Source organism: Gallus gallus, chromosome Z, assembly GCF_016699485.2.
Source record: "Gallus gallus isolate bGalGal1 chromosome Z, bGalGal1.mat.broiler.GRCg7b, whole genome shotgun sequence".
NCBI lineage: Eukaryota > Metazoa > Chordata > Aves > Galliformes > Phasianidae > Gallus > Gallus gallus.
Window position 1 is genome coordinate 365,527 of NC_052572.1, and position 25,394 is coordinate 390,920.

General features: G+C 52.8%; 1 protein-coding gene across 1 annotated transcript in view; it reads right to left on the bottom strand.

Moving 5' to 3' along the window:
- TCF4 (transcription factor 4) overlaps window positions 1-25,394 on the bottom strand; it is a 195,673-nt gene that overhangs the window by 92,061 nt on the left and 78,218 nt on the right. Inside the window, exon 7 of the mRNA XM_046905872.1 lies at window positions 14,717-14,781. Coding sequence (XP_046761828.1) covers window positions 14,717-14,781 — 65 coding nt within the window. The remainder of the gene's footprint in view (window positions 1-14,716; window positions 14,782-25,394) is intronic.

Here is a 25,394-nt window from a genome sequence, read left to right on the forward strand (position 1 = left end):
GCACAGCATCAGTGTGCTGGTGCACAACTACGTGCACAAATAAAACCGGGTGTCCCACACCGCCTCCTGATGCTCCCCACCGCTGCTGGCCAAGGAGCAGCGCCCAGCCCAGGCCCTTGTGCCTGACCCATAACTGACCCACACCCCATAACCGATCCCAGTGCCCCATACCCAGACCCAGTGCCCTGCACCTGATCCCAACATCCTGCACCTGGCCACAGTGCTCGGTAACCAGAACCAGAGCCCCACACCTGGCCCCAGCACCCCATGCCGGGCCCCAAGCTCCCGAGCCGGGTTTGATCCCTTTGTGCAGTTGGGATCTCCACTCAATCATCTGCAGTCTTTCATAACGCTGCTCTCATTCGCACAGCAAAAGCCAGTCGGATGATTAGAGCCTTTCAAAACACTCCTCAGTCCAAATAACGCCCACAGCAGTGTCCCAGCAGCTGACCAGTAGCAAGAAGGGCAGGAACCCAAGGCCTGGGACAGAACGGGCAGCCCACGAGGGCCTACGGAGCCCTGACATCACCCAGCAAAGCACCGTGCTGCTTCCTGCTCTGCCATGGCATTTGATGAGGAGAACAGGGATGGGTAAGCCGATGGAGACGTTGGTCAGCACCCATGGTTGGTGGGTAGAAGGGCTCCCGTGGAGCTGGCTGTGCCTGGCGGTGCTGGGACTCGGGGACACCTCACATCTCCAGAGCCTCTCCTGAGCAGAGTGACGCTTCGGCCATGGAGCAGCAGGGATACGGCACAGCTGGGACCTTCAGCAACCACAGGCAGTGGGCACACAGACAACGCACCTCAGTGCACACTGCAGCACCGCAGAACAACGTCTGTAAGACTTTGCAATGCCAGAGATGAGGCAGCTGAGAGCTGTGGCACTACTGATGCTGCAGAACTGCGGCCCGACGGCTGAGCAGCACTGACCTGAGCACATGGAGCTGCAGCCTGGGGAGGACCCTCCAAAGTGACTCGGGTTTTGGGAGCTGGCGAACAAACAAAGCTTTGCAGTGGCTTTACAGAACAGCACAAGCAAACGTTTGCTGCATCACAGGGAGCCCAAGTGACACACGGGGCCTTTTTTGTCCAGAAATCCATCCACGCCTCTTTCAATGAGGAACATACGCTCGGGGCGCGTTGTTACACGTTTCACTATAAGAAAAAGTGCACGGTGTCAATCTGCTGTCACACGGCACAACACGGGTGTGTAACAGCATCAGTCAGAACGGGGCTGACAGCGATCAGATCGAAGCAGTGTCTGCCGCTTTGTGTACGGAGCCGCTCCCAAACCCCACAGCCCCGATCCTCACCGCAGCTCCCAGCACACCATCCCTAGCGGTGCTGATGCACTGAACAGGTTGCCCAAGGAGGCTGTGGATGCCCCATCCCTGGAGGCATTCAAGGCCAGGCTGAATGTGGCTCTGGGCAGCCTGGGCTGGTGGTTGGCGACCCTGCACATAGCAGGGGGTTGGAACGAGATGATCCTTGTGGTCCTTTTCAACCCAGGCCATTCTATGATTATGATTCCATAACCCTGTGACTGCGCAGCACCGAAGCTGAGAGCACCTCCAAGAGCCCACTTTGCCCAACACCCCAAACCCGGTGCCACCTGGCAGGGATCAGCACTGTGGTCATTTACAAGGGGAGACATGCAGGAGGTGGAGCACTGATGACACGCAGGAACCAACGCCGTGCAGAGAAAGGCAGTTTTGCACAGTTCTTCCCTGAGACAAATCCCAACGGCTTGTAGGCAAGAACTCCTGAGCCACGCTCTGCTCAAGTGAGTACTCCAACGTGATTCAGTGAGGATGTCCCACCTCCCTGGCGAATTATTACCAGCTCTAAAAAAAGCCCCACTGACCCAACAAGCCAATGATCATCGCCTCCCAGTGCCAGCAGTAGTCTGCAAACAGCTCGCAGCAGCACCCTGCCTCACCACGTCCCGAGGGGTGCAACACCCCAACACGCCTCACTCTTACAAAGGCGTTCCGTGGGTGAATTCCCACCTTCAATGACACGATTACTGTTCTCCCTTTGAATATGACAAGCCAGAAAAGGCTTACGGAAGTTCGAATGCATGGGAATCAGAGTGTTTTTTGAAATTATGTTACAAATATTTTTACCCAAAGAAAGGTTACAGTAAAAACATCCAAAAGACCAAAGAAACTTCTTGTCCCAAAGAATAAGGAGGGCCCACGCTAAACACTGTCAGTCTCTCAGAGGACGCTTTCTTAATTCATCATTCTTTAAGACAAACAGCAGCCTCCCCCTTCCTAATGCAAAAGAGAGATTCTGTAGGAAGAACCACCACCTGCCTGCAGACCAGCAGCCGTGATGACATCCTCCAGCATCCTGCACCGGGACAGGGCTGGGTGCTGGGAAGTGGGAAGGAAGCACGGAGGGAAGTGCCTCGGGACCCAACGGTGCACAGCAGGCTGCAAATAAATCCCCTCACGAGCAGGGAGAGCCAGGACAGCCCCGTGCTGCTGGGTGCCCAATTCCTGCTGTATGCGGGTGCTCTGAGCTCACTGCGGTCTGTGCACACCCATGCAAAACGCCAACTCACGGCACAAATGCAGCACGTACGCCCCGTGAACCTTCCTTCCACCTCTCCTCTCAATTCCACTCCGCTGCTCTCCACCTCTGGTCATGCAGTCTTCCGTGTGTTCTTCGCACACACGCCTTCCAGTGCAACTGAGCCATCCTTATGCAACGTGCAACCCAGGAGGAAAACGTAAAGGCACATTCATTTCAAGTGAAGTCTGCAAAGTTGAGGTCACCTTGTGCTTGAGACAGGACAAAATATTAGAGCTGCCCTCCAAGAACAACAAAATCGGCAAATTCAGCTGCTGTGAGAAATGGGAAGGAAGAAAAAGCGCCTTTTTCTGCTGAGCCAGGTGAAAGCCTAACAAGCTGGTGTGTCAGAGTCGGAGCAGAGCCCTGCAGCTTGCTCAGCACTGCCGGAGAACGCCCGGCAAGATGAAGGGTGCCTGAGCTCTGAGAGCTTCAGCACAAACGCTGCGGCCGCATCCCCGTGGCCGCACCGTGCAGAGGGAGCAGCCCCAGCACTCACACGGGGTAACAGCCAGCAGCACCTCACCGCCATTCCTGTCACACAAACCAAAGCAGGGGCAGCCAGCAGCCCGATCAAACCCAGGCAGGAGCAGCGCGTCTGCAGACAGGGGCTCCTGAATTCAGGTTCAGAAATACCACTGCTTCTGGGGGGAAAGCAGTACTCAACACAAATGCCCCCGGGGGCCAGCGCTCGTTTCAGAAGTCCTGCACGGGCCTGCATGCAGGCACGTCTCCGTTCGGCTCTTCTCCCGTGTCTTCTCCAACTCTGCCCAGGCCTCCTCCTGCTTCTTCTTCCAAGGTCTGACTCCATCTGCCCTCACATTGGTACGCAACAGAACAAAGCTTTCGTAGGCAAACCAGAAAAGCCGTGGCGTGGAGCAGAGCTCCCCAGGGCAGTTACCACCTCATTCTGGTGCTGGGGACAAACGCCACAGAACGTGGATTTGGTGTATCTGAAAGAAACAGCTCACAAATCCATGGAGGCTGCCATGCAGAATGACTGCACGGAAGAGGAACACCAGGCTGAAGAGAAGCACTGCACGGAGCAACGCTTCACAGCACTTCTTCCTGCACCGCAGTTCATGGCCTGTGGAAACGCACTGCGTGCCTCACAGCAGTGGAACCAGCAAGAGATCACCGAATCACGGAATCGTTAAGGTTGGAAAAGCCCTCCACGCTCCCCAAGGCCAACCCACCCGACCGCGCCCACCGCCCACGTCCCCACGTGCCACATCTCCACGGCTCTGGGGCGCCTCCAGGAATGGGGACCCCACCATTTCCATGGGCAGCTGTGCCACTGCAGCACCGCTCTGTCCAAGAACGAAGCAGGAAAAGAAGCAAAGAGCCAGCAGAACTCACACAGCAAAAGCTGTAAATCCCAGCCTCACCGAGCCCTGCGGGATTACTTAAAACTACTCATCCTGTTGTGCCCGCGCAATTCCAAAGCTGCTTGCGCTGCCCAACGTGTGCACAGTGCCATGAAATGTACGGTTACGGTATCAGGACGTGCCCACAAAGTGGCAGGAGCGGCAGCAGCCTCCAGGTGCCACTCATAGCGGGGCTGAAGAAGGGCACAGCAGCCGCAGAGCTCTTCTCATGCTGCTGAAAGAGCACCGGCTGCACCCGCCTCACTGACGTCCTCTGTAGGTGGCTCTGTGGTGCCATGCCGTGCCGTGCCATGCTGTGCCATGCTGTGCCGTGCCGTGCCATGCCATGCTGTGCCGTGCCGTGCCGTGCAGGCAGGCATTGCTATTTTTCGTGTTACGTTAAGATTAAAAATCTCTGTCCGAAAAGCTGTAGCTGTCATAGCACCTTGTTATTCACCACCTGCACTTTAAGGGTAATCCTGTACGTTAAAACGGTGTGCAAAAAAGTAACAGAGAAATTCCCAAGAGAGTTACACATCAGTGACAGAGTTGGCTTCTACCAGACTTTATATGCAGTCTCTCCAGGCACTTCAGAAAGACAAGAACGTGTGAAATTCCACCTGTAGCACAGCCTATACCTTCACCATTGAAACAAAAACATCTCCAGACAGCCAACCAGGACCCATTTTCAAAGAAAGAAAACAGTCAAGAAAATGAAGCAGCCAGGCCCGTAAGCCTGCAGACAGATGGCTGTGCGCTGTCATTAACTTCAAAACGAAACAGAAATATTAACTTCGCTACTGCTGAACACACTGCGGCAGGACCTGAGTGCCTGGCAGGCACCCCTCGGCTGCTGATAAGGCATCAGGAAATGCCCAGCTGCTGCGGGATCGGTGCTCAATATCTGTTCGGCACCAACCGTGTGCACGGCACCTTCCAAAAGCAGCGGGAGCAGAGGAAAGTCTCCTTTGGAAATGCTGCTCCTCAGCTGAGTAAGACTGAGGACATGAGGGCTGAGGAGGGCATGGCGAGGGAAGCGCACACGGAATGCACAGAGCTGGGAGGGACCTCCGACTGCCATCCGGTCCAACTGCCTGCAGTGAGCACAGACACCACAGCCCCATCAGGATGGAGAGCGCCGGGCCGGCCTGGCATCGCAGGTCTGCAGGGATGGGGCACCTTTCAGGACAGCACGTCTGTCATGGGAACCAGTGGGTCTGCAGTTGGAAGGGCTGGGGAAATATCCTGCTGTGAAGTGCCATGCACGGAGAGCAGCGCTGCACTGTCAGCTGCAGGGGAGGACAGAGGGGGTGCTGGGGAATCTCCTCCTGCTCTGTCCAGCGGGCAGCGCAGCCCGGTGTGGATCCGCTGTCTGCTGGGCAGATGTTCCCCAATGGCTCTTCCACCAAGGCCGAGGTGATGGCCGTCTGGGCAAAACGGCGCTGCAGAAGGGCAACACAGAGCCCAGCAAAGCAGGAAAGGGGAACCGACGGAGACACAGCACGGGGCAGTGCAGCCCTGAGCCAATGGGCACAGCCAAGGGAAGCAGCCCGAACGGAGGCACGGCTGCACCAAAACCGTGGGGAGGACGTGGATGGTTCTGCTCACACACAGTGCCCCACAGAGCCCTGGGGGCAGCTAAAGGCCACAGGCGTGGGGTGGGATTGGAACCCAGGCTCGGGTCCACCTGGGAGGTGCTGCACGTGGGCGCCTGGGCAGTTTGTCATGAAGTCTCCTTATGAGATTTATTTTAATGCTGAACTGAAGCAAGCCGAAAAGCATCTCTGGATGTGAGAAGACAAATATTTCGTAACGAAGGGGGGAATGCTCTGTGACAGCTCTGCAGCCATCTGATGCTGCCCGTGTGTCTGAAGTATCAGTAGGCTTTCTTTTTTTAGGCAGGAGGATAGCAGGGCTTAGTCACTGCTTTTCATTACCGCATACGTGAGTAGCTGGTAGGATTCACATCCTCATACCTCCCCTCAAGTCCTCGCTCCTCAGAGGTAACTGCTCCTTTTTTAAGCCACGAACCAAAGGAGACCATCCCTGGGGGCAGAGCTGCTGCCGGGCAAAGGCTGCCCGGGCATGGGGGCAAAGCAGCACGGAAACCATCCTTCAAGGCAGGGCAGACAGGTTTATTTTCTCTCCATCTATCACCAAGGAGGAACTTAAAGAGCTCTCTGTGAAAATCAGGTGGTGAGAGTTTACTGGAGAGCTCTTAAAAATACACAGGCAGCGGGCTGGTGTTTATCTGGACCTTCCATAGGAGCACAGAGTGGAACAGGTGAAGAAATCCGAACGATCCGCTGTCTGCATCTACAGCATCTGTTCGCTACAACACCCACTGCTCCGTGCATACATGTGCTGAACTGTTTACCTTCTGATCTGAATGACTTCAAATATAAACATCAGCCCGGGCGAAGTGTAAGCAAAGGAGACATATTGGAGACTGAAACTGGGGGAGATGCAGACAAATTACAGATGGTTAAGGCTGCAACTGGAAATACTGCAAGGAAGTTTGCAGAAGAAGAGAAATTTGAAGACTTGTAGAAATTAATTAATAGCTGTCTTAGAAAGTAGAGATCCTGACTAAATCTCGCATACCAAATGTTTTGAAAATAGTGATTATTTTAATGATTGGTGCTCTGTGTCTATCTGTGCCTGCAAAGCATCTCGCTTCTCCATCTTGAGCTGCTCTGGATGCGAAGTTCCTGCCTGCAGTTGCATGGTAATTAAGTGTGATTAAAGATGCTATTCATTCCCCTGTAAGCAGCAGGTAACCACATGTCAGAGAGGGTGGGGGGGGGGAGCCGAGCAACTTCTGGGTAGTAAAAAGGCTATTGGAAATGGTCTGTTGGAAATGAGCAATGCGGCACCGCGCGGCAAACAGCAACGGCCAATGTGGGCTCGTGGCAACTATGGGAGCCTGGCACGTTCAGAAGTGCTATAAACCTGCAGGAAATAACATCATCCCTGTCCGCGTGCATCCAGAGGGGCCGAGACCCCACTCATGGCCTGGGCACGACTGCAACAAAACCAGAGAGGGAAAACTCTCCGGCAACAGGCAGAGCCCAGAGCCCCACCAGGAAGGCCTGAGCCACAGAGGGCCTCCCATGCAGGAGCACATGGGGCAGAATGGAAGGGAGGACCAGAAGGCAGCTCTTCTGCAAAAGCCAGCCAGGCCACCAGCTTGGAGGGGGGTCAGGGACGGACTGAACAGCTGCACGGCAAGGCTTCCCCCCCACATCCGTGTCTGATGGCAATGTGACGCCCATCACAAGCCCTGGTAATACTGGAAGGTGAGCTCCTCCTCAGCAGGCTTCCATAAACCTCATGGATAGAAAGGGAAGGAACATTCACCACTGTGATGGGAATGCAGGGCTACACCGTGATCGCTGCCCATGGAGAAAGCAGTGGGTGCTTGACAGAAGCCACTGCCTGCTCTGAGTATGAGATGAAAATGGTTTCAGCCGTTATCCCAGCGACCTTTTCTGTTTGCTTTGTAGGGTTTATGCATTTAGATGAGCAAAACCTGCCAAACCATACCTTGCGTGCCGAGGAGAACACCCCTGCCTATCAGCCCCGGACCCACCTGGGCACTCAGCAGTCAATTCTGAGTCTTGAAAATCGCCAGAATGAGTCAAAGCAGCCCACCTTCCTGCTGGAGGTCTTCCATCAAGCGCCGGTCGGCCCTGACGGGGCAGCACGCTGTACAGTGGGATCACAACCCACTGCGTCCCCCCGCAGGCAAACCTCATCCCCCCGTTTATCACATTCACGACAGCACAGAAAGTCAGAGTGCAGCCGCTGCGAAGGCAAACCAAGCTCCTATTAGCACTCAACCACAACATAAACCTATTATTGCACATTACAAATAGCGGTGCTATTCTGTTGCCAGGTTATAAGCTCCAGAAAGGTGCCCTTGGAATGCTCACTTCCAACAAAATAGCCCTCAGCTTAACATCTGATCTGAAGGGCTACGAGAAAAGTGCTTCCTTTTACCACTAAATTGCAGCGATGGGCTTTAGCATTTCTTCAATTATGATATGGACAATGGAACTGTGTCTTTCTGGATGCATGAGGAATTCTGCTAAATGAGCCATTCAGACATCTGAACTTAAGTCTGTGCCTTTAATACATTTGATGAACACGGAAATTTTATCTCTTGTGTCATTATTTTAGTGCCGTAACATCGAAAGCATTAGTCCACGACGTGCCCGTGATGGCAGGAGTACAGCTGTGAGCACATGAAGTAATTCCTGGAGCAGGAGCCCGGAATCCACCTCCCACAGCAAGACGTCCGAGCGGAAATGACGGGAGAGGTGAGTCTCCTTCAGCTGTACGTCAGCGCAGAAGGCAGCAGCTGAAGCTTCCCAGCCCCACCAAGCCACCGGGACGCCTGCACCGATCTCACGGCAGGCAGAACGCCACCTATCCACATGCCCCGTTGGGCCGCGACAAAGTCAGGGCCAAGAGTCACCTCCTCCATCCCAACTGCATCCCACGGCCAACTGCGGGGTCAGCCCTACGCAGGAGGTCAGCACCCCGAACTCTGCACTGCTGGATTCTGTGCTGAAGGCGCCGAGGACCCAAAAAACACTGCACTCCCGTGGCACAGAGCTGCTTCTCCCTGCACCTGCTCCAGTCATAGGCTACACACACAGCACGCTTTGCTTTGCGCCGTATCTCTGCAGAGCACACGCATCCCCAAACAGCTGGGGCGGAAAGCAGGCGCTGCCCAGCCGAGGAGTCAGGGTCTCCAAGTAGTTACCAACAAACAGCACAGTGCCCTCTGCTAAGGGCAGGAGATGGCTCATCCGCCTGCAAAACTGGGCGAGCCATGGACACTGCAGGAGCTCGAGATCCGCGGTAAGCTGAGGTGTCACTCAGCGCCCTGTGCAGCCCTGGCGTGTGTTTGTAAGGGGAGGCAGAGCGGAGAAGGAATGACTGCAGGTAAAGGAATCCTGCCATCCAAACGTGGGGAAGTCTCCTTATTTGACTAAGCAAAAACTACTCAGTGATTTGTAACACAGGAACAAAACGAGCTCGGCGTGTCTCCAGAGGTCTGCAATATGATCTTCAGAAAAGGTAGCTTGCCAATTTAACTGAGGTAGGAGTTATTTAATTTTTTTTTTATATATACAGGTATAGTTTTCAATAAAACTACATATGCCTGTAATACCGCAATGGCAGATGTGTCTCGATTATTAGAGGTGGGCTCTGGGGAATACATACAATGGATCTCGAAATCCATAAGCAGCTGTTTGGAAGGGAGGGGTGGAACGCTGCAACACACACACACGTTCCTTAAGTGCAGTAATGTTTTGTTATTTTACTGCAGGTGTATTACAGAGATGAAATTTAATAACTTATTGTATACAATGCCCATAAAATGGGAAGGTTCCCTGCCCCGGCATTCAGGAACAAAGCACAGATTGGAAGCAGCTCTGTACCCACACGCAGCCCTGCGTGCACCCCACGTCTGCAGCCACGGCTCTGCCTTCCCCACTGCTCAACGCTCACTGTGCCCAGGCCGTAAGAACGGCAAAACAAGAAGCAAAAGCTCAGAGAGCTCTGCAGGCCGTGAGGACTGCACGGTCCCTTCACACTCAGGCCGAGCAGAAGGATCTGCATGCCCGGGACAGCTCAGCCATGTGGGCTCTGCGCACCCTCACCCTGCCCTGCTCCCACAGCCACTCCTGCAGGAGGCATTCAGCAGTGGCTCCCATCAGGACCTGATCTCAGAGCATGCATTCGTTTCAGCCTCACGCCGAACGAAGCACTGCAGAAGGACCTCTCAGAAGTGCACAGATGAGAGATAATCCCTCTCGCTTTTTTCCCCCTTTGTCTCCTTGCTGGAGTTCTCTTCGTATAATCAGAGATGTTGCAACAGTTTGATGACTCGCAGCAGAAAAAGGCAGGACTTCTGGAAGGAAGAAGAGAACGGGCAGCGCCTATTTCTGCCCATTTCCCTTCCCAGCATGAATGCGCTATTGTGCACGGATTTGCACACTCACTGGGCACACCGGCGGGCAGCTGGGCTCCATTCAACCACACGCCTCAGCCACGGGAGCCGCCCTGCTCTCTTCACGTCCATTGTGCTCATTCCCAAGTTCTCCAGCAGTATTTCTGTCGTGCCCACACGAAATCTCAGCCGAAGCCAAAGGCTGCAGGCGCCCTTCGTTCTCCTCAGCAAGCAGCAGACGTTCGCAAACTGAAACGCAGAGCCGCCCTCGATGCAGAGGGATGGAAGCCCACTGTGTGCCACTCTGTGTGGTCCCCCCATGTCCTGAGCAGCTCGGGGCTCCATCGCCCATCCCTCACCATCCTTCCGCCCCCCACCTGCCCCAGAGGTGGGAGAGGGGATGGCGCTGGGATGAGGGTGGGGAAGGGCTGCAGGGAAGGACGGCACAGATGGAGCCGTTTTGCTGCAGGGGTTAAACGCTGTGTGTGTCATTTCCTTCGTCAGCCCTTCCTGCAGCAGCGCCTTGAGTCAGGCTGAAGGCGAGCAGATATGATCTCATTCAGGATGGAGATTATTATATTTTGGTAGCAGATATTTAAAAAAAAAAAAAAAAAGAAGAAGAAGAAAGGAAGAAAAAAAGGAAAGCTGGCAAAGCTTGCATAACTCCACTCGCTTTTACCTTCGCGCTCCATCCCAGCCCAGCCTTCAGCACTGGGATGGTTCCAAGCACCGCCGACAGTATTTCTTGCACGTCATATCCAAAAACAACACACAGGCTCACTTCTGAGAAGTCCACACAGTAAAAACAATCATATCTCAGGATCTGGGGACTCTGCTATAAGCGAAAGCACCTTGAAAGCTAAGCTATCTTTCAGCCCTCATTTCCCAAAAGGACATAATCCGAATTGTCCAACAGCTCCCAAATCTATTCCCACGTACAATCTCTTGGATGTTTTCTGTCAATCAAGCTCACCGTACAGTTCTATTTACTGCCTACTTTGAGTTAACTACTGCCCAGCAAAGTGTGGCAGCTCGGGGTTAGCCACAGCCACCCCCACTGCTATTAAGGATGAGCAGGTCCCTGCTGCCCCACCTGCCTGGCTTCAGCGCGGTGCTACCCGAGGCTCTCTGAGCAAAGAAACTGAAGCACTGCCCATAGCTGCCACGTGCAGAACCCCACGCGGGGTCTGGAGAGGAGGAGGCTCAGGGGAGACCACACCACTCCCTACAGGTGCCTGGAAGGAGGCTGCAGCCAGATCAGGGCTGGCATCTTCAACAACGATGGGAGAACAGGTAATTAATTGCCTTCAGTTGTGTCAGGAGAGGACGGGTATCAGGAACAACTCCTTCTCCAAAGAGTGGTGCTGAAGGGGCGCAGCTGCTCAGCAAGTGGTGGGGTACCCTTCCATGCAGGTGTTCCAGAGCTGTGGGGACGTGGCACATGAGGACATAGTGGGCACGGTGGGGTGGGCTGTGGTTGGGGATCTCAGGGGTCTTTTCCAACCTTCACGATGCCGTGGTTCTGTGACCTACACCGCAGGGTCAACCAGCAGCACAGAGGAGGGCAGGAAACCCGGCTGAAGTGGGACAAATGAAGGAGGTACCCCTTCTCCAACACCACTAATACCCCCAGACCAACACAGCCAGAAAAAAACTGATCTCTGGGGAAACAGAGAGTAGGAGAGAATTAAGACAACATGCAGAATCCTGACTTCACAGAACAAAATGAGGTTTTTGTCATTAACTTCAGCGAAGTCAGTATTTCAGAAGTGCCTCGACAACGACTTCGGTGCGCGTTCCTCCGCTGAGTTCTCTCCGATGGAATTAAACAGCTCCCACAATGAGCCTTACTCCATCCCCACTGTAATCAGCGCCGTACTTGCAATGATCCTCTCTAAGAGCAGAACTGGGCCCCAGGCTCGGGAATAAAAGCCATCCTGAGGGAACGGCTGCTGCACATCCAACCTCTCCTCTTCCCACTGTGAGCAGCGTACAGAAAGGAAACCTCAGAGCATTGCTGCTGTTTGCACAAAGAGGGGTTGTTGGCTTTTTCCAACCAGAAGATTAATAGGTAGCAAGTTCAATATCGTTAAGTATTTAGTTTTCCTTAATTGTTCCAGGAACTCATCTACAGAGAGCAATGCATCACATCTGGAGGTAGCAATTTACCTTTCAGGAATCAACAAAATCTGCACACTCCTCCTGGGTCTGGGAAGGAGCGTGCGGAGCTGTGGCTGCACGAAGCCCTCCAGGAGCACCACGCTCAGGGTGCTCTCAGCAATCTGCACTACCACCAACACCATTTTCCTCGGAATTCACCATGTTTTTCTCACTGTCTCCTGCCCAGAGAAGCCCATCTCTCAGCACATCCCAGAAATCTTGCAGCAGAATTGTAGCTCTGGGTTTCCTTCCACGCTGGAAGGTTCCTACTTGTTAATAACACGGTGGGTTCTGATCGTGGTGCAGCCTGGAGAGCAGACAACAGATGGCCCTCGGCACTCCGCGTTATTCCTTCTGTACCTTTCAGGAATTCAAGAGATTCTTATTTTAAGAGCCTTTTTCTCCTTCTCTTCCGGGCACTGGTCACCTGCTTCATCCCCTCTTCCATTACACCTCAAGAGAGCGGATGCACACAGCAGACAAAAAGACCCTCTGTGGTCTGCAGGTTTTGTAACGTAGGTTTTTGAAATACGTACCTAAAATGCCTCAAATTTTAATGCGTGGAACCAGAAAAAAAGAACAGAAGGTACGCTGGGCAATGGCATTTCTCCATCAGCTCTTCACCAGCTGCACACAAGTGGTGGGGTACAGCCCTACCAGCACCGAGTTCTGCCCCATCCACAGCCCAAAGCCCTTCGCTGCCCATCCCCGTGCACAGCGCTGTGGGCTCCAACCACCTCTGTGCCACTCCCAGCACGGGGGGCAATGCCGCACGAGGTCACATCAGAGCCCAGGAACTGCGTGCCCTTCCACACCGCTCCATGTGCAACGAGCTCACCCTCACTGCACACAGAAGAAAGCCGTGAGCAGGAGGTGAGGATGTTGAGATTGGCTGGCAGAGCCAAACCACGTCCTCAGCCACTCTGCCCTCCGCTCCTATCGGTCACTGCTCACTGCCAAACTCAAGGAAATGCACATCTCCTGGGGGCTGGTGGCCCTGCCTGGGGCAGGGGGTTGGAACCTGATGATCCCGGGGTCCCTTCCAGCCCCAAGATCCATTCCATGATTCTATGATCGACCCAAATCCAGCAGATACTCATGGATACAGGAGCACAGGAGCAGCCTGCAATGCAAGCCATGTTGAAGCTCTCCATACAACAACATATACACGGATGGCACAACCTCAGTGTAACGTCATTTTGAACTCCAAATCAACAGCAGCCTTACTTCCAGTATTGCAGGACCACGCAAATGCAATAGGACTGAAAGCACAGAGAGGCTCCCAGTGCAGGAGCCCAACTGAGAACCGCTGCCGCTGCTCTGAGACACAATAAGGCAGAGCCCCGTGGGCCACCTCCTGCAGGCAGAGCCCCGTGGGTCACCTCCTGCAGCTGCCTGCTCTGCCCACGGGCAGATCTTCGGCGCATTGCTTTGCTATCACGCCCTGCTCTGCAGAGCTTCACCACCACAGAGCTCCATGCCCCTCCCGTTTGTTCCCCACACACCTAAAAACCCATCACTTTGCCGCAAGCACGGCGTAGCAGCATTCCCTGCCTGCCCATCCCAGCCACATTCAGGATGATGACATCCACACGGGCTCTGATCCATCCACTTCTCTGTGCTACACGAGGGCTGCTTCCAAACTATGCCAGCAGACCACAGCCCCGCATTACCAATGCACACGGGGTGAAGGGATCGAGCACTTCCCTTTCCTATAGGGAAATAAGACACATTTTGGCTGCTTTCATGGTTCGTCGTTCTCATCCTGGCAGATTCAAACAGCACAAAGCTGTGAATATTAAGAAGGCTATTAAATTCTTCCAATACTTTTCCGAAGTAAGGAGCCGCTGCACTCGGAAAAAGGAAGCCCAGCATTCTCCAAGAGCAAAACGAATGTGAACGCACGATTAATACCGCAACTGGAATTACAAAGGAAGCGTCTTTTAAAGAAATCAATTGTCTCGAAACAAAGGACAGACTTTTGGCTATCGATAGTATTTTTAGACTCAGACTTTCTCTGGAGACTCAAAAGTATGCAAATGCGGAGCGCACAGCGGCGCACGCACACGCACTGCACCTTTGTGTTGCACTGGCACTTTATTATTTAATTAAACTACTCTTATTTCTCTAGCTCACGCACGCTTCCCTTGAGACGGCTTTGCTGTTAGCCTGCTGGCCTTGACTTCCAGCCAAAAACAATTCAGAAACAAAAAGGGACAACAAATCATATTTCCACAGACATTTTTATCCCTTCAGTACAACCTTGTTTTCACACAACATCGTACGGATCCTACGAAAACTATAATTTAGGGCAGTAGCCACCCGGAGCTGGGGGCTGACACGAGCTCCGCCGCGCGCCGCCACTTTTGTCACCGCTGAGGTTGGACTGCACGGAAGGGGCCCTCCGGGCTCCATCAGTGCGGCAGTGCTGCGAAGGGCCGCAACCAGCAGCCCTGCAGCCGCTCGGAGCAGTGCTGGGTCAGCCCCGGCAGCCCCAGCGGCCGCACCGCAGCACAGCACAGCACAGCACAGCACGGCCCACGCCTTCAGCACGGGCGGCCCCACCGCGAGGGGCGCAGCGCGAAGCCGCAGACCCTTCTCCTGACAGCGCTCATCAGCACGCCTCGCCAAGCAGGATCCCGCTTACCTGGTGGCAACCCTGCAAATTCGAGTCTCTTCCGTATGATGAGTATGATCCCCTTTCTGTTTTACCTGTTGGGAGAGAAGAAAGAGATGTGTAACCGCTGCGATCAGACGTGCCCGTACGGCTTCTCCAAGTGTTTTATAGGACGTTCCCCGCGCTTCCTGGCCCTGTTTACATACATGAAATAGGCACCGCTGGCTGTGCGACGCACGCAGGCAGCAGCAAAGCATTAACGCCTTTTCCTGCTGAGGATGGCGATGTGAAACGAACTTCCCCATCCCGGCTGCACCGCCCCAGGATGGGATGCAGAAGGACTCAGCCACCCCAGCACGGCTCTCCGGGCAGCGCCCATCCCCATGGCTGCACCGTGCCTCGTGCTGGGGCAGTTCCCCAGGCACCGGGAGTGACGCCGGGACGGGGACGGCTCCAGGAGAGCCCAGCACTGCTGCAGTGCACTGCCAGCACCACAGCCCAGCGCTCACGCTGGGTTTTGCTCCAGGCTGCCCTCAGCACGCAGCTCCAGCAGCCCGCCTCGCAGCACTGGTTACGGCCACGCCGTATTTACAAAGGAAAATAAAGGTTCTTTCAGGTTTGAATGGGCAGACTCGAGCAAAACCAAGGAGGAAAGAGGTGGTTTCTGCAGAGCATTAAGTCATGGCTGAGTAGCACTACACCACGTGCTAGGGAGACAAAGAGCAGTCAAGAGGGCTGATACAAAACATATTGACACTAACAGACCACCCTTACGGTGCGGGCAAGCACGGGGGGAGGCCCTCCCCAGCAGAATGGCCAGCACCGCTGCGAGCACCGAGGCTGCAGCAGAGCACGGAGCTGCAGCGGGGCAGGGCTGTCCCCTCAGTCCCCGTGTCCCAGCAGCACTCCCAGCCCTGCACAGCGGGGGGAAAAAGCGCTTCTTCCCCCACCACAGCACCAGGCTGCTCCGCTTCCTTTGGCCGTCCGCTCGTTATTGTTTTTGCTGTTTCCTCCCTCCAACACAGGAACCCCCCGAACGCATCGGCGACGCAGGGGAGGCCTGCACACATCGCAACTTCTGGAAGCCCTCGTGCCCGGCTGCAGGGAAACGCTGCATCGCTCACCGCACGGCCCCCTGGGCCCCGAGCACCAACAGCCTCCGCAGGAACAGCTCAGGATGAGAACAACACGGAGAAGTGAACGGCCCGACGCTCCCGACGCAACGGCCACGCCGCGGGCGCTGCCCCCCAAGTGGAGGCAATGGGGCAGGGCTGCGTGCCGGGAGCAACACGAGGGCCACGGCCACAGCAGCCCAGCGCCGGCAGCGCAGACACCGGCGGCCTCGTCTTAATTTCAGTTGTTAAAAAATATTTATCCGGATACAAAAATAAACCCGCTGCAAATTACAAGTTGTCAGGGTTAAAATCTACTTCTATTTGTGTGGGGGAGGATAAGAGAACAGCATAGACATGAATCATTCTCAGTAATTTGAGTGTTTCCATGACATCAATGGGCACTCGTCCAGGACTCTGTCGAAGTCTGCGAGGTACCAAAGCGGCACAGCAGCCAGCAGGAGATTGACTTTTTTTTAGGATTATGCTCCTTGTAAAGATTTCATCTCCAGCATCCACTTTTACCACCAAACAGGGGGCTCTGGAGACCACGAGAGAACGCGTTTCGTTCTGCCGGTGTCAGCCTTTAACTTTATCGCATCTCTGCCGTTGCCGCTGCTGTTCCCACGTACAGCCAGAAATCTGCCCTCTCCATTAGGAACAAATAGCCAAAATCCACGGAGAAGTCAAGAAACTGTTAAAAAAGATCCACGCTCGTAGATTTTAACTATCAGCTGTAATTACGAAATTATCATACTTTTTGTAGCGGCGTTTCACTTCATTTGGGGGTGGGGGGGGCGGAGGGGGGGGGGGCAGAAATATCTTTTGTATGAACTGTCCGTTTAAAATTAGCTACAGTCTTGATGTTGATTTTCTGCTTAAAATTCACTGGCACATTTGTTTCAGATAATAAAATTTGCAGGAGTGCTGATAATATGCAAGAGCGGGCTCCGCACGCAACTATTTGTGCTCGCAGATACAAAAGCTTCTCCCGAATTTCTGTGTTTCCTGCACATTCTGTGCCACCCTCGGCCCCTCGGACCAGCGCTGTGCATTTCCCGGGGTCTGCCAGAGCTCAGGGTTCTCTCTCCCCCCCTTTTTTTAACGTTTTAGAAAGAAGAGAGCGTCTACAGCCATGTAGACACCCGACGCATTCACTGCGGAATTTTCGAGACAACCCTCTAGTACTAGAATGCGGCAGCCGCTGCGGATATTTTTTGGCACAAAGACAATGGTGGCAGTGCCAAGCCCCATGGCTAAAACTACTCAAAGGAGGCATAAGGGTAGCATTAATCGTTCGAGTCTTTTACCGCATGGAGCACCGCCGTCCATATTTTACAACCCGAAAGTACCCGTTTGTGATATTTGTTGGGAGCCAGGAAAAGGGAGGAGAAGGGTGGGGGGGGGGGGGGGAGTGGGGGGGAAGGATGGAAAAAAAAAAATTAGAAAAATAAAAAGGGGAGCCTGAAATGCACACAACGAATCCGGTCAGATTCCCCATTCATTCCCTCTACCTACGGCACCCAACGCTGAGTGCCGCGCCGGCCGCCAGCAGCGCTCCACACGCGCAACAAAGCACCCATCCTTACGCGGTCGGGTCAGCGGGACATGGCAGCGCAGCCTTGGCAGGAGCAGACCTACAAAGGCGGTCAATAACTTTGGGGAGCCATTATTCTCAGGGTAAAGAGGAGAAAGAGCCTTTGCCATGGCCGGAGGTGGCACCTCAGCGCGTGCGGCCGCGTATCTGTATATTGCATTAATTGGCACAATGCGTGCCAATCAACGGAGAGACAAAGGAAGAACTCCAGGCAGCTCCTGTCTTCTGACAAACGCTGCATCTCAAGGCTGTGCTCTGTGAGTACTTCAGAAAACAACAACGCTTATCTCCCCGGAACTAAAACCATGCCTCCGTCAGTATTTCGCTCGCGTTTTTGTTGAGCCGCAAATAAAATAAAATAAAATAAAATAAAATAAATGAAAGCGTCCAAGGATTGCCAATCAATCAATAACGAAGCCACTCGCCTTTCCATGGTGCACTTTGAAAAATTAATCAAATTAAGTAGAAAATTTAAGCAACTTCCAAAGCACAAACGCAGCCCTCGCCTCCCCCTCCGCTCCGTGCCCCGGGGATGGGCAGCACGGGGGCAGGATGGGACTCCTTCCACCTGCAGAGGAAGGGGAAGTGAAGCTGTTTCTATAAACGACTTCCATTCAGTCTTTATGCTCATTTCACTTTTGGTGTATTTTTTTTTTTTTTCAGAGTGTTTCAACCAGAGTGTTGCAACCCAGGTTTTCTGATGCCCTACATTTGAGGTTTAGCTCCTCATTGGGCCAAAGATGGGAAACCTAGCCAAAAAAAAACCCAAAATTTTAAGAAAAAATGCAGAAAATGTTAGAAAGTTCGGCACCGAGTCTGCCCAGGTCTGCAGTTTTCCTCACCTTCCTTCTCACAACTGCATTTCTGGAATTTTTCACTCGCTCCCTTTGCAGCGCGGGGTCTCAGCGCTCCCCAACGGAGACCAACCCATCCCCGAGCAGCCCTGGGGAGCCCCGCGCCACCACGCCGGCCAAGCACCAACTGCTCTCTTTTAAAGGCAATTTCCTCGTTTTCTCAGGAGTTCTGAACACTGCCGTTCTTTCCAAGAAAAAAAACAAATAAGTTTAAAATATATATTTTTTGGGGGGGAGTTGGGAGGAGGCATGGGGAGGGAGTGTATCGCAGGTGAGCCAGGCTGTGCCGGCGCAATCCCTGCTCCGTACTCCCGCGGCCGTCCCGCGGCGCAGCTCCGGCGTGACCTCGGTTATGTACACATATTTCTCCAACAGTACCGCGCTTCCTGCCATGGGATATACAGTCAAAATATCCCATTTATTGCCGAGAGGTTCTGAACAGCGTGTTTTACATCACAAAGAATCTCGCCCGATGGTGATGGAAGTATCATGGTAATGAGCTATTCCTGCTTTGTGCCGTACGTGAAGTACAGACAATACGAAAGGAATCTAATAGATTTTAAGCAAAGTTTGTGCGGGAACGTGCGCAGTTCGGCACGGATGGCACAGCCTCTGATCTCAGGAAGACCGCAAGCCAGACACAAAGCCGAGGGAAGGTATGGATCCCAGTAATTCCAACAGCATTTGCCCCAGAATACGGCACAGCGTCGTGAAAAAGATCTTTCTGACATGAAAGAGGATTTTCCCACTTACATGGGTGCACTGCAAACAGAAGCGGTTCGTAAAGAAACGCTGTGATGGCAGAGCATGTGCTATCACAAGGGGAGAATTTCTTTTCTTTTCTTTTTTAAACAGTACCATCAAAACGCAGAGGAAATTAAACCCTAAAATCTGTACTGAAATAAAGTCACAGCTCTGAGCTGAACAAACCGAAGGGAGAAGCGGTCCCTCACCACCGCTCCCTCACTGCTGCCTGTGCTAAACGGGCAGGCTACGTTCCCCAGCATCCCTATGGCCAACGGGCACCGGCACAGGCTGGTCACATATACGTACCGCACACCGCTATTGCAACACTAATATTGATTATTAGCATCAGTGCAACGCTCGCTCGGAGCTGTGACCCCGCAGCCCTGCCGCCCACAGCCCGCGCTCCCCTCTGGGCGCGTTCCCTTGCAAAAAAAAACGCTTTTTTGCCATCAATCTTGGTTCATGAAATATTGGACCCGTACCAAAAGACTGAGGCAAATTGCTCGGTCTATTTCTGTAATCCACCAAATACCAGCATGTATTACAGGGCAGTACGTGACTTCTCGGTCTGCGTGCTTTTAGAACAAAATAGCTGTGGCAAAATGGCATTTGAAACAACAGGAGTGTGAAGACAGAATACTGAAGACCAGATTCTACCAACTACACCTGAAACGGCCCCAGCCCTTCTTCCTTCCTTCCAAAATCAATTAGACTGCAAAGATCATTGCACTATCCTACACAAGAAAGGTTTGGCACTGACATTCACTTACTTCCCTTCCCGATGCAGGCGCACTACAGGACTGACCATGATCTAACCCACTGAGAACAAGCACGCTGCACTCCTTGCAACAGGCTTTCAGCACCTTGAAATTAAAGAGAGGACATGGAGGCACTGCCACCTCAGGGCCAGGGCTGCAACCGAGGACCCAGCGGGATGGCACTGCACCCTGCGGGCCAGGAGCATCACCGTGCCTCCTCTCCACTCCATGCCCTGAGAGCAGAACGAACCTTTTGTAATTAAATACGGCACTCAGACAGAACAACTGTGCATTTGTCCACAGAAAAGTCAGACAAATGGAGGAAATCTGAATGGTGGTCCCCACCACCGACCCCGCAGAGACCATCCTGCAGGGCTGGGCAGCAGCAGCACGACGTGCCTGAGCCCACCTTCCTTCTCATCCGTGCATGCAATCCGAGTTTACAGGAAGCTGTTACGAACATCCAAGCCTGCACACCTGTATAGCTCTGGAAATAAGCAGTAGAGCTATTCTGTAGAGAAACTGGACCTCTGGTTTAACCTTCCCCTCCCTGTAGCGTGCCACAGACAAAAGGTGGCAGCAATGACGGCAGGCACTGCAGAACCAAAACACCAAAAGCACTGCACAACACGGGAGGATGAGAACGGCAGTAAGGGCGGCGTTCCCGTATGGGCACGAGAGAAACCCGCACCGCAAAGGCACTCCAGCGCTGAACACAGTGCAGAACAGCACGTAAAGCACCGAGTGCTGCTTCACCCCGGGTCAGCATCGCAGCGCTCCTCCACCTGCAGTGCACTGAGGGCGATCCCTCCCCATTCATTTGGGGACCACTCTGGGAGGACCTTATTGCCCCCGTGGAAACCTGGGCCTTGGCTCCAGCACGGAAACTGAATCGCTTTAAAACACGTCAGATAAGCATCTAAGGCCGTGAAAGACAGAGAACTGAAAGAGGACAATAAACCTCCCCAGAGCCAAAGCCCGGGCTCCAAATCCTCGGGGTGTAAACTGTTCTTGTATCTCACAGCATTCATTCAGAGGCCACTAAAACAAAGCACAGTGGCCATGAGTGGGGATAGCGGATCACGGCCGTACCACAGGAGCTGGGGGACCTGCACCTCCCTTCTGCAGAGCCTGATGGCAAAGCACAACTACAACTTGTTGGTATCGCTGTCTCTGCAGCCCTCTATCCCCCATTTCTCCCCTGTTTTCACACCTGGCTCTGCAATGTGCACGAGGCTGAGATGAAGCACCCGACGGCACGTTCCCACCGAAATGGTATTCCTTTGTAATACCGCTCCACGCAGGAAACTTAAGAAAAAGCCTTTATTTTAGCTATAATTTTGACGGATGAAGAACGATTCAGAAGAGACGATGTGAACTGCCCGGGCAGACAAAATGAGCTGCAGGCGTCTCTGTGGATGGCAAAGCACCCCTACACTGCAGCACTACGGAATGCCCAACAGACTCCAATCGGCGACATCCAGCAGAGGGCATGCACACCCTGGTAAGAGGTTTACACTCCAGGACTGACATTTCCTCAGCACTATGGGAGCGGTTGGGGCTGAGAATACAGACAAACTCATAGCACAGCACACAGCTCTGCAGCAGTGCCGACGGAAAACGACAAGGCTGGCTGGTGGAAGCAACGCCAGGAAGGCTGGAGGGATGGGCTTCGCCCCACTGCCACGCCGTGATCCAGCTCCAAATCTTACAGTCCCAAAGGTGAAGACAACAGCCCTCCTGCCTGGTCCTCAATGCAAACCGCATAGATGAAAGGACCGCTGCGCTGAGCAGCAACACTCGGACTGACCCAGTGATACCGTCAGCAGGTGGAACACTGGCTGCTGTGCTACCCAATAAAGCCAAGCGTCTCAGGCCTAATTTCTATCCTAAATGCCTTAATTCCCTCACCAAACTGCAATACTACCTACACCTTCCAGTCACCGTTTCTTTCCATTTTTACTCCACTGAGGTCAGGTGAAATTTTTTAACACCTGACCCGGGGCAGGATTTCACCATTGGTGAAATCACCATCGTTGATGATTTCACCATCATCTGACTCGCAACCCGCTCGGTTACTTCCTTGTATCACAAAGTTCCCCATGTCTGATCGTGCTCCAGAGCCGTCCCGTTGGGTCCTGCTGTGCACACACATCCAGCACAGCCCCTCCTGGGGGAGCAGCAGCACAGCTCTGTGTCCACGCGGGAGCACACAGATAGCACTGCCATTACCTGCAGCTGCCTGGGCACAGAACCACCGCTCCCAGCCTCAACCTCTGCTCTGCAGCCCGCAGTAATGGCTCTTTGGGTTCCTTATCAGATAATACATTTTTTTTTTTAAGTTTCAGTAGCCTTGGGAGATGCACTTAATTTATAAGGTCTACAAGCCAGTCGGCTTAGGTTACATGTAGGTCACCATAAATAATACTCATCCCTCGGCCATCGCGGGCTGCGCCGCGCCGCCTAAGTTGAAATGACAAGCCTTTATTATTCCTAAGCACTCGATTCTGAAACATTTGCACAATCTGTTAAGTCCAGACAAATTTAAATGGTTGTGACATGCAGCCTGCTAGGGTCAGTGACAGGGATAATGCCTCTTTACGTGGGTAAAATTTTGTGGCATATAGGTCACTCTCTTAAGGGGAATCAACTGCGCGTCTCTTCTTTGCATTTCCACCACAATCCTTCATCCCGCAGCCTGGAGCTGAGAGTGAAATGCAAGAAAGGAGCCGAGCGCTCAAAGCAAAAATCTGCTTCCAGGACAATCCATTATATCTGACAAGTTAAATGTTCCATGGTAGACCATATGGCATCAGAGCAGGGCCGACGATGGAAGAGGGAAACTCAGCAAATGCATCACAATTAAGGAGTTTGACTATAGACTTTACTTTGATTTACTTTATTTTTTATTAAATTTCAGATATTGTAGACCTTCGATTTCCACAGACCCTCGCGGAGCCCCTGCGTGGTCTACCAAAATAGCTGCATGTGAACAGGTGGCTCACCAAAATTCTCCTCTCCAAAATCTTACGCTCTAAGTTATTTTCAGTAGTGCTCCGGAGTAAGCCATTGCTGTGCCTGGCGGATCTGCTCAGCGCAGGGCATTTCTACTCTTAACGAGCGTTAATATTATTAATGGCTTGTTAGAGGCCAGAAGAAAAGTAAATGAGACAAAAAGGAAAACCTACAGCTCCAAAGCCGAGGTGATGAGAGCTCAACAGAGGTCTCACTCCACGTAGCTCCAGCCCTGAACATTAGCAGTCGGGAGCCATCCTATGGAAAACCACCACATCTCTGCTTCTCAGAAGACTGGCCCGCATTTCTCAGGGGAATTCCTGCCCAGGTAAGATGATAGCATTCATCACCTAAAAGGCACTTTGGATCTTCAGATTCTGTGACTCTACAACCTACGGTGCGCAATGTGGAAGCACAGGCGTGCCCCGGGGCTTTGCACAGCCCAGCGTGACGTCCATGCTTGCTCCACAAACACGCAGCTTGACTCAACGCTGGGAGCTGCCAGGTATGAGCCCACTGCTGTCGTGGCCCTTTTTTTTATCCTGTTTTGATTTGCAAATCGTGCTCACAGATCAAGCAAAGCTGTGAGTAACAGGGAATTAGCCCTTCCTGTAAGGCACACGCCATCCGTGGCGACTCCCTTTGCAAGGGCCTGGTTGTTGTGCTCTTGCAAAGGAGCCCATGCAGCCAACCTGAGCAGCAGTGGATTGGGAACCACATATCCCCATGAACTGGGAATCTCTCCTTTGCCACACCTAAGGAGCCTGACCTTGACTACAATGAACAACCAGCAGACGACTCAGAACAAAAACAGAGCAAATTTGTGGTGCGTGATGAAGCTCCTAAACAATCTGGAAACACAATACGGGAAACAGTAACTAATATTTACAGGATTCCTTACGAAGAATGTCTTCCAAAAAAAGACCACCGCAAAACTTCGACTGATTTGTCACTGTTCTGCTCCAGTAGCACGCAGGCCTACCACCATTCAGAAATGAAACACGCAGAAATAACTGCACAGCCATTTTCCAGCAATGCCCTGGGGTCATGATTCAAAAATAAAGGAGGTAACCTAAGTTATGTCCTTATTTAGCCATTTAAATAGAGCCCTGGGACCAGGGGTACTGTAAATCCAAGCCAGTGTCACCGGCTGGCGGTAGTGGAAGCTGCTGGTGCACAAGGAACCAAAATGAGCCACGCATTCGCGCACTGGAGTTGGCAACCTAATTTTAAGCACTGACTTTTGGAATCACGGGATTTTAAATTTTGACCTTGCAAACACTCAGCCAGCTTTGCTACCAGTAAGGGCCCATCCTGCCCAGCGCTGGGGCTGGCAAGCGCTGCCCAGAGATGCCTGGAGGGATTGCACAGTGACACGGAAAGCGCTCTCACTGGAACCAAGGGGAAGGATGTGCTGCATGGCAAGCCATGCCTTCTGAGCCCAAAGCTGCACTCACTCGCTGTTTAATTTTGCAGAAGGCTTGTAACAGAACTTTTGTTTTCCTCGTATTAAGCCATTCTTAAGGCTTAACAACTGCAGTTTCCCAAACAGCCTTCATTCCATTGCCCCCCGAGGCGTGCACCCAGGCTCAGTGGCCAGCACCTATGGAGCCACTGCACCAGCAGTGCCCTCCCTGCCCGGCCTGTGCTTGGATGGAACCCAGAAGTGACACTTGGGTTCTGAACACTCTCACGTCACCAGAGTGACCGCTCCAAACAACGACAGCGACAGCCAGGCACAGGCCTGGAGAGCCTGGGGGTCACTGAGGAGCTTGGAAGCTCCACTTTGAGCATCCCTGCAAGAACTCAACATCCTCATCAGCTCAACAGTGCGATCATCTCCAAAGGTCACACACTGAGCAGTTCAGGAATTGCTGCTTGCTCAACTGAAGTTCAAACTCACTCCTGTTCTAAGACTTCTGGAAACTGAAACTAAGAAATCCGTAGTAGGAATTCCGGGGGTCAGCTTTTTGGAAAAGTCATGAACGGATTTTTAAAACACCGGTTTCAGTGGGAAGAAGAACATACTCTTCCAATAATACAATGGCATTTTATTACTCCTTATGAGAAGATGTATTTAGATGACTTTACACATACTATTGCTCTACCGGCATTTTTGTGAACCCACTGTTGTTTCTGAACAAACAGGAAAGCAAGAAAGTAAAGGTTTCCATAAATTCTGAAGCATTCTGGGGTCAGTGAAGAAGTTACTGCTTTGAACTGGACGGCTCAGGGCTGCTCTGGCCAGAAAGACACTGCGATGGGAGACAGCAGCTCTGCATGCAGGGGGCACAACGGCCATCACGGCACGGAGCAGAGCCCGACCACAGCTCTGGGGCTGCAGCGCTCTGCACAGATCTTATATTTATTATTGATCTGGCGTTTAGTTCTGCAGGCGCCGGAACAAAGGCCCTTATGATTATAAATGCATGCTTCTGTGGCACGTGCTTTAATTTTAAAAAGGATACTCTTTTTTTTTCTTTTTTTTTTTTTCCCCAAAAGATCCTGCATATTAAAAGGACATCAACTCGCAGAAAGTCACACATTTTCCCCATGCAGTTACTGAGCTCCAGAAATATCACCCTGCACCCGCACCGAGAACATATGTGCATTTCTGAATTACTG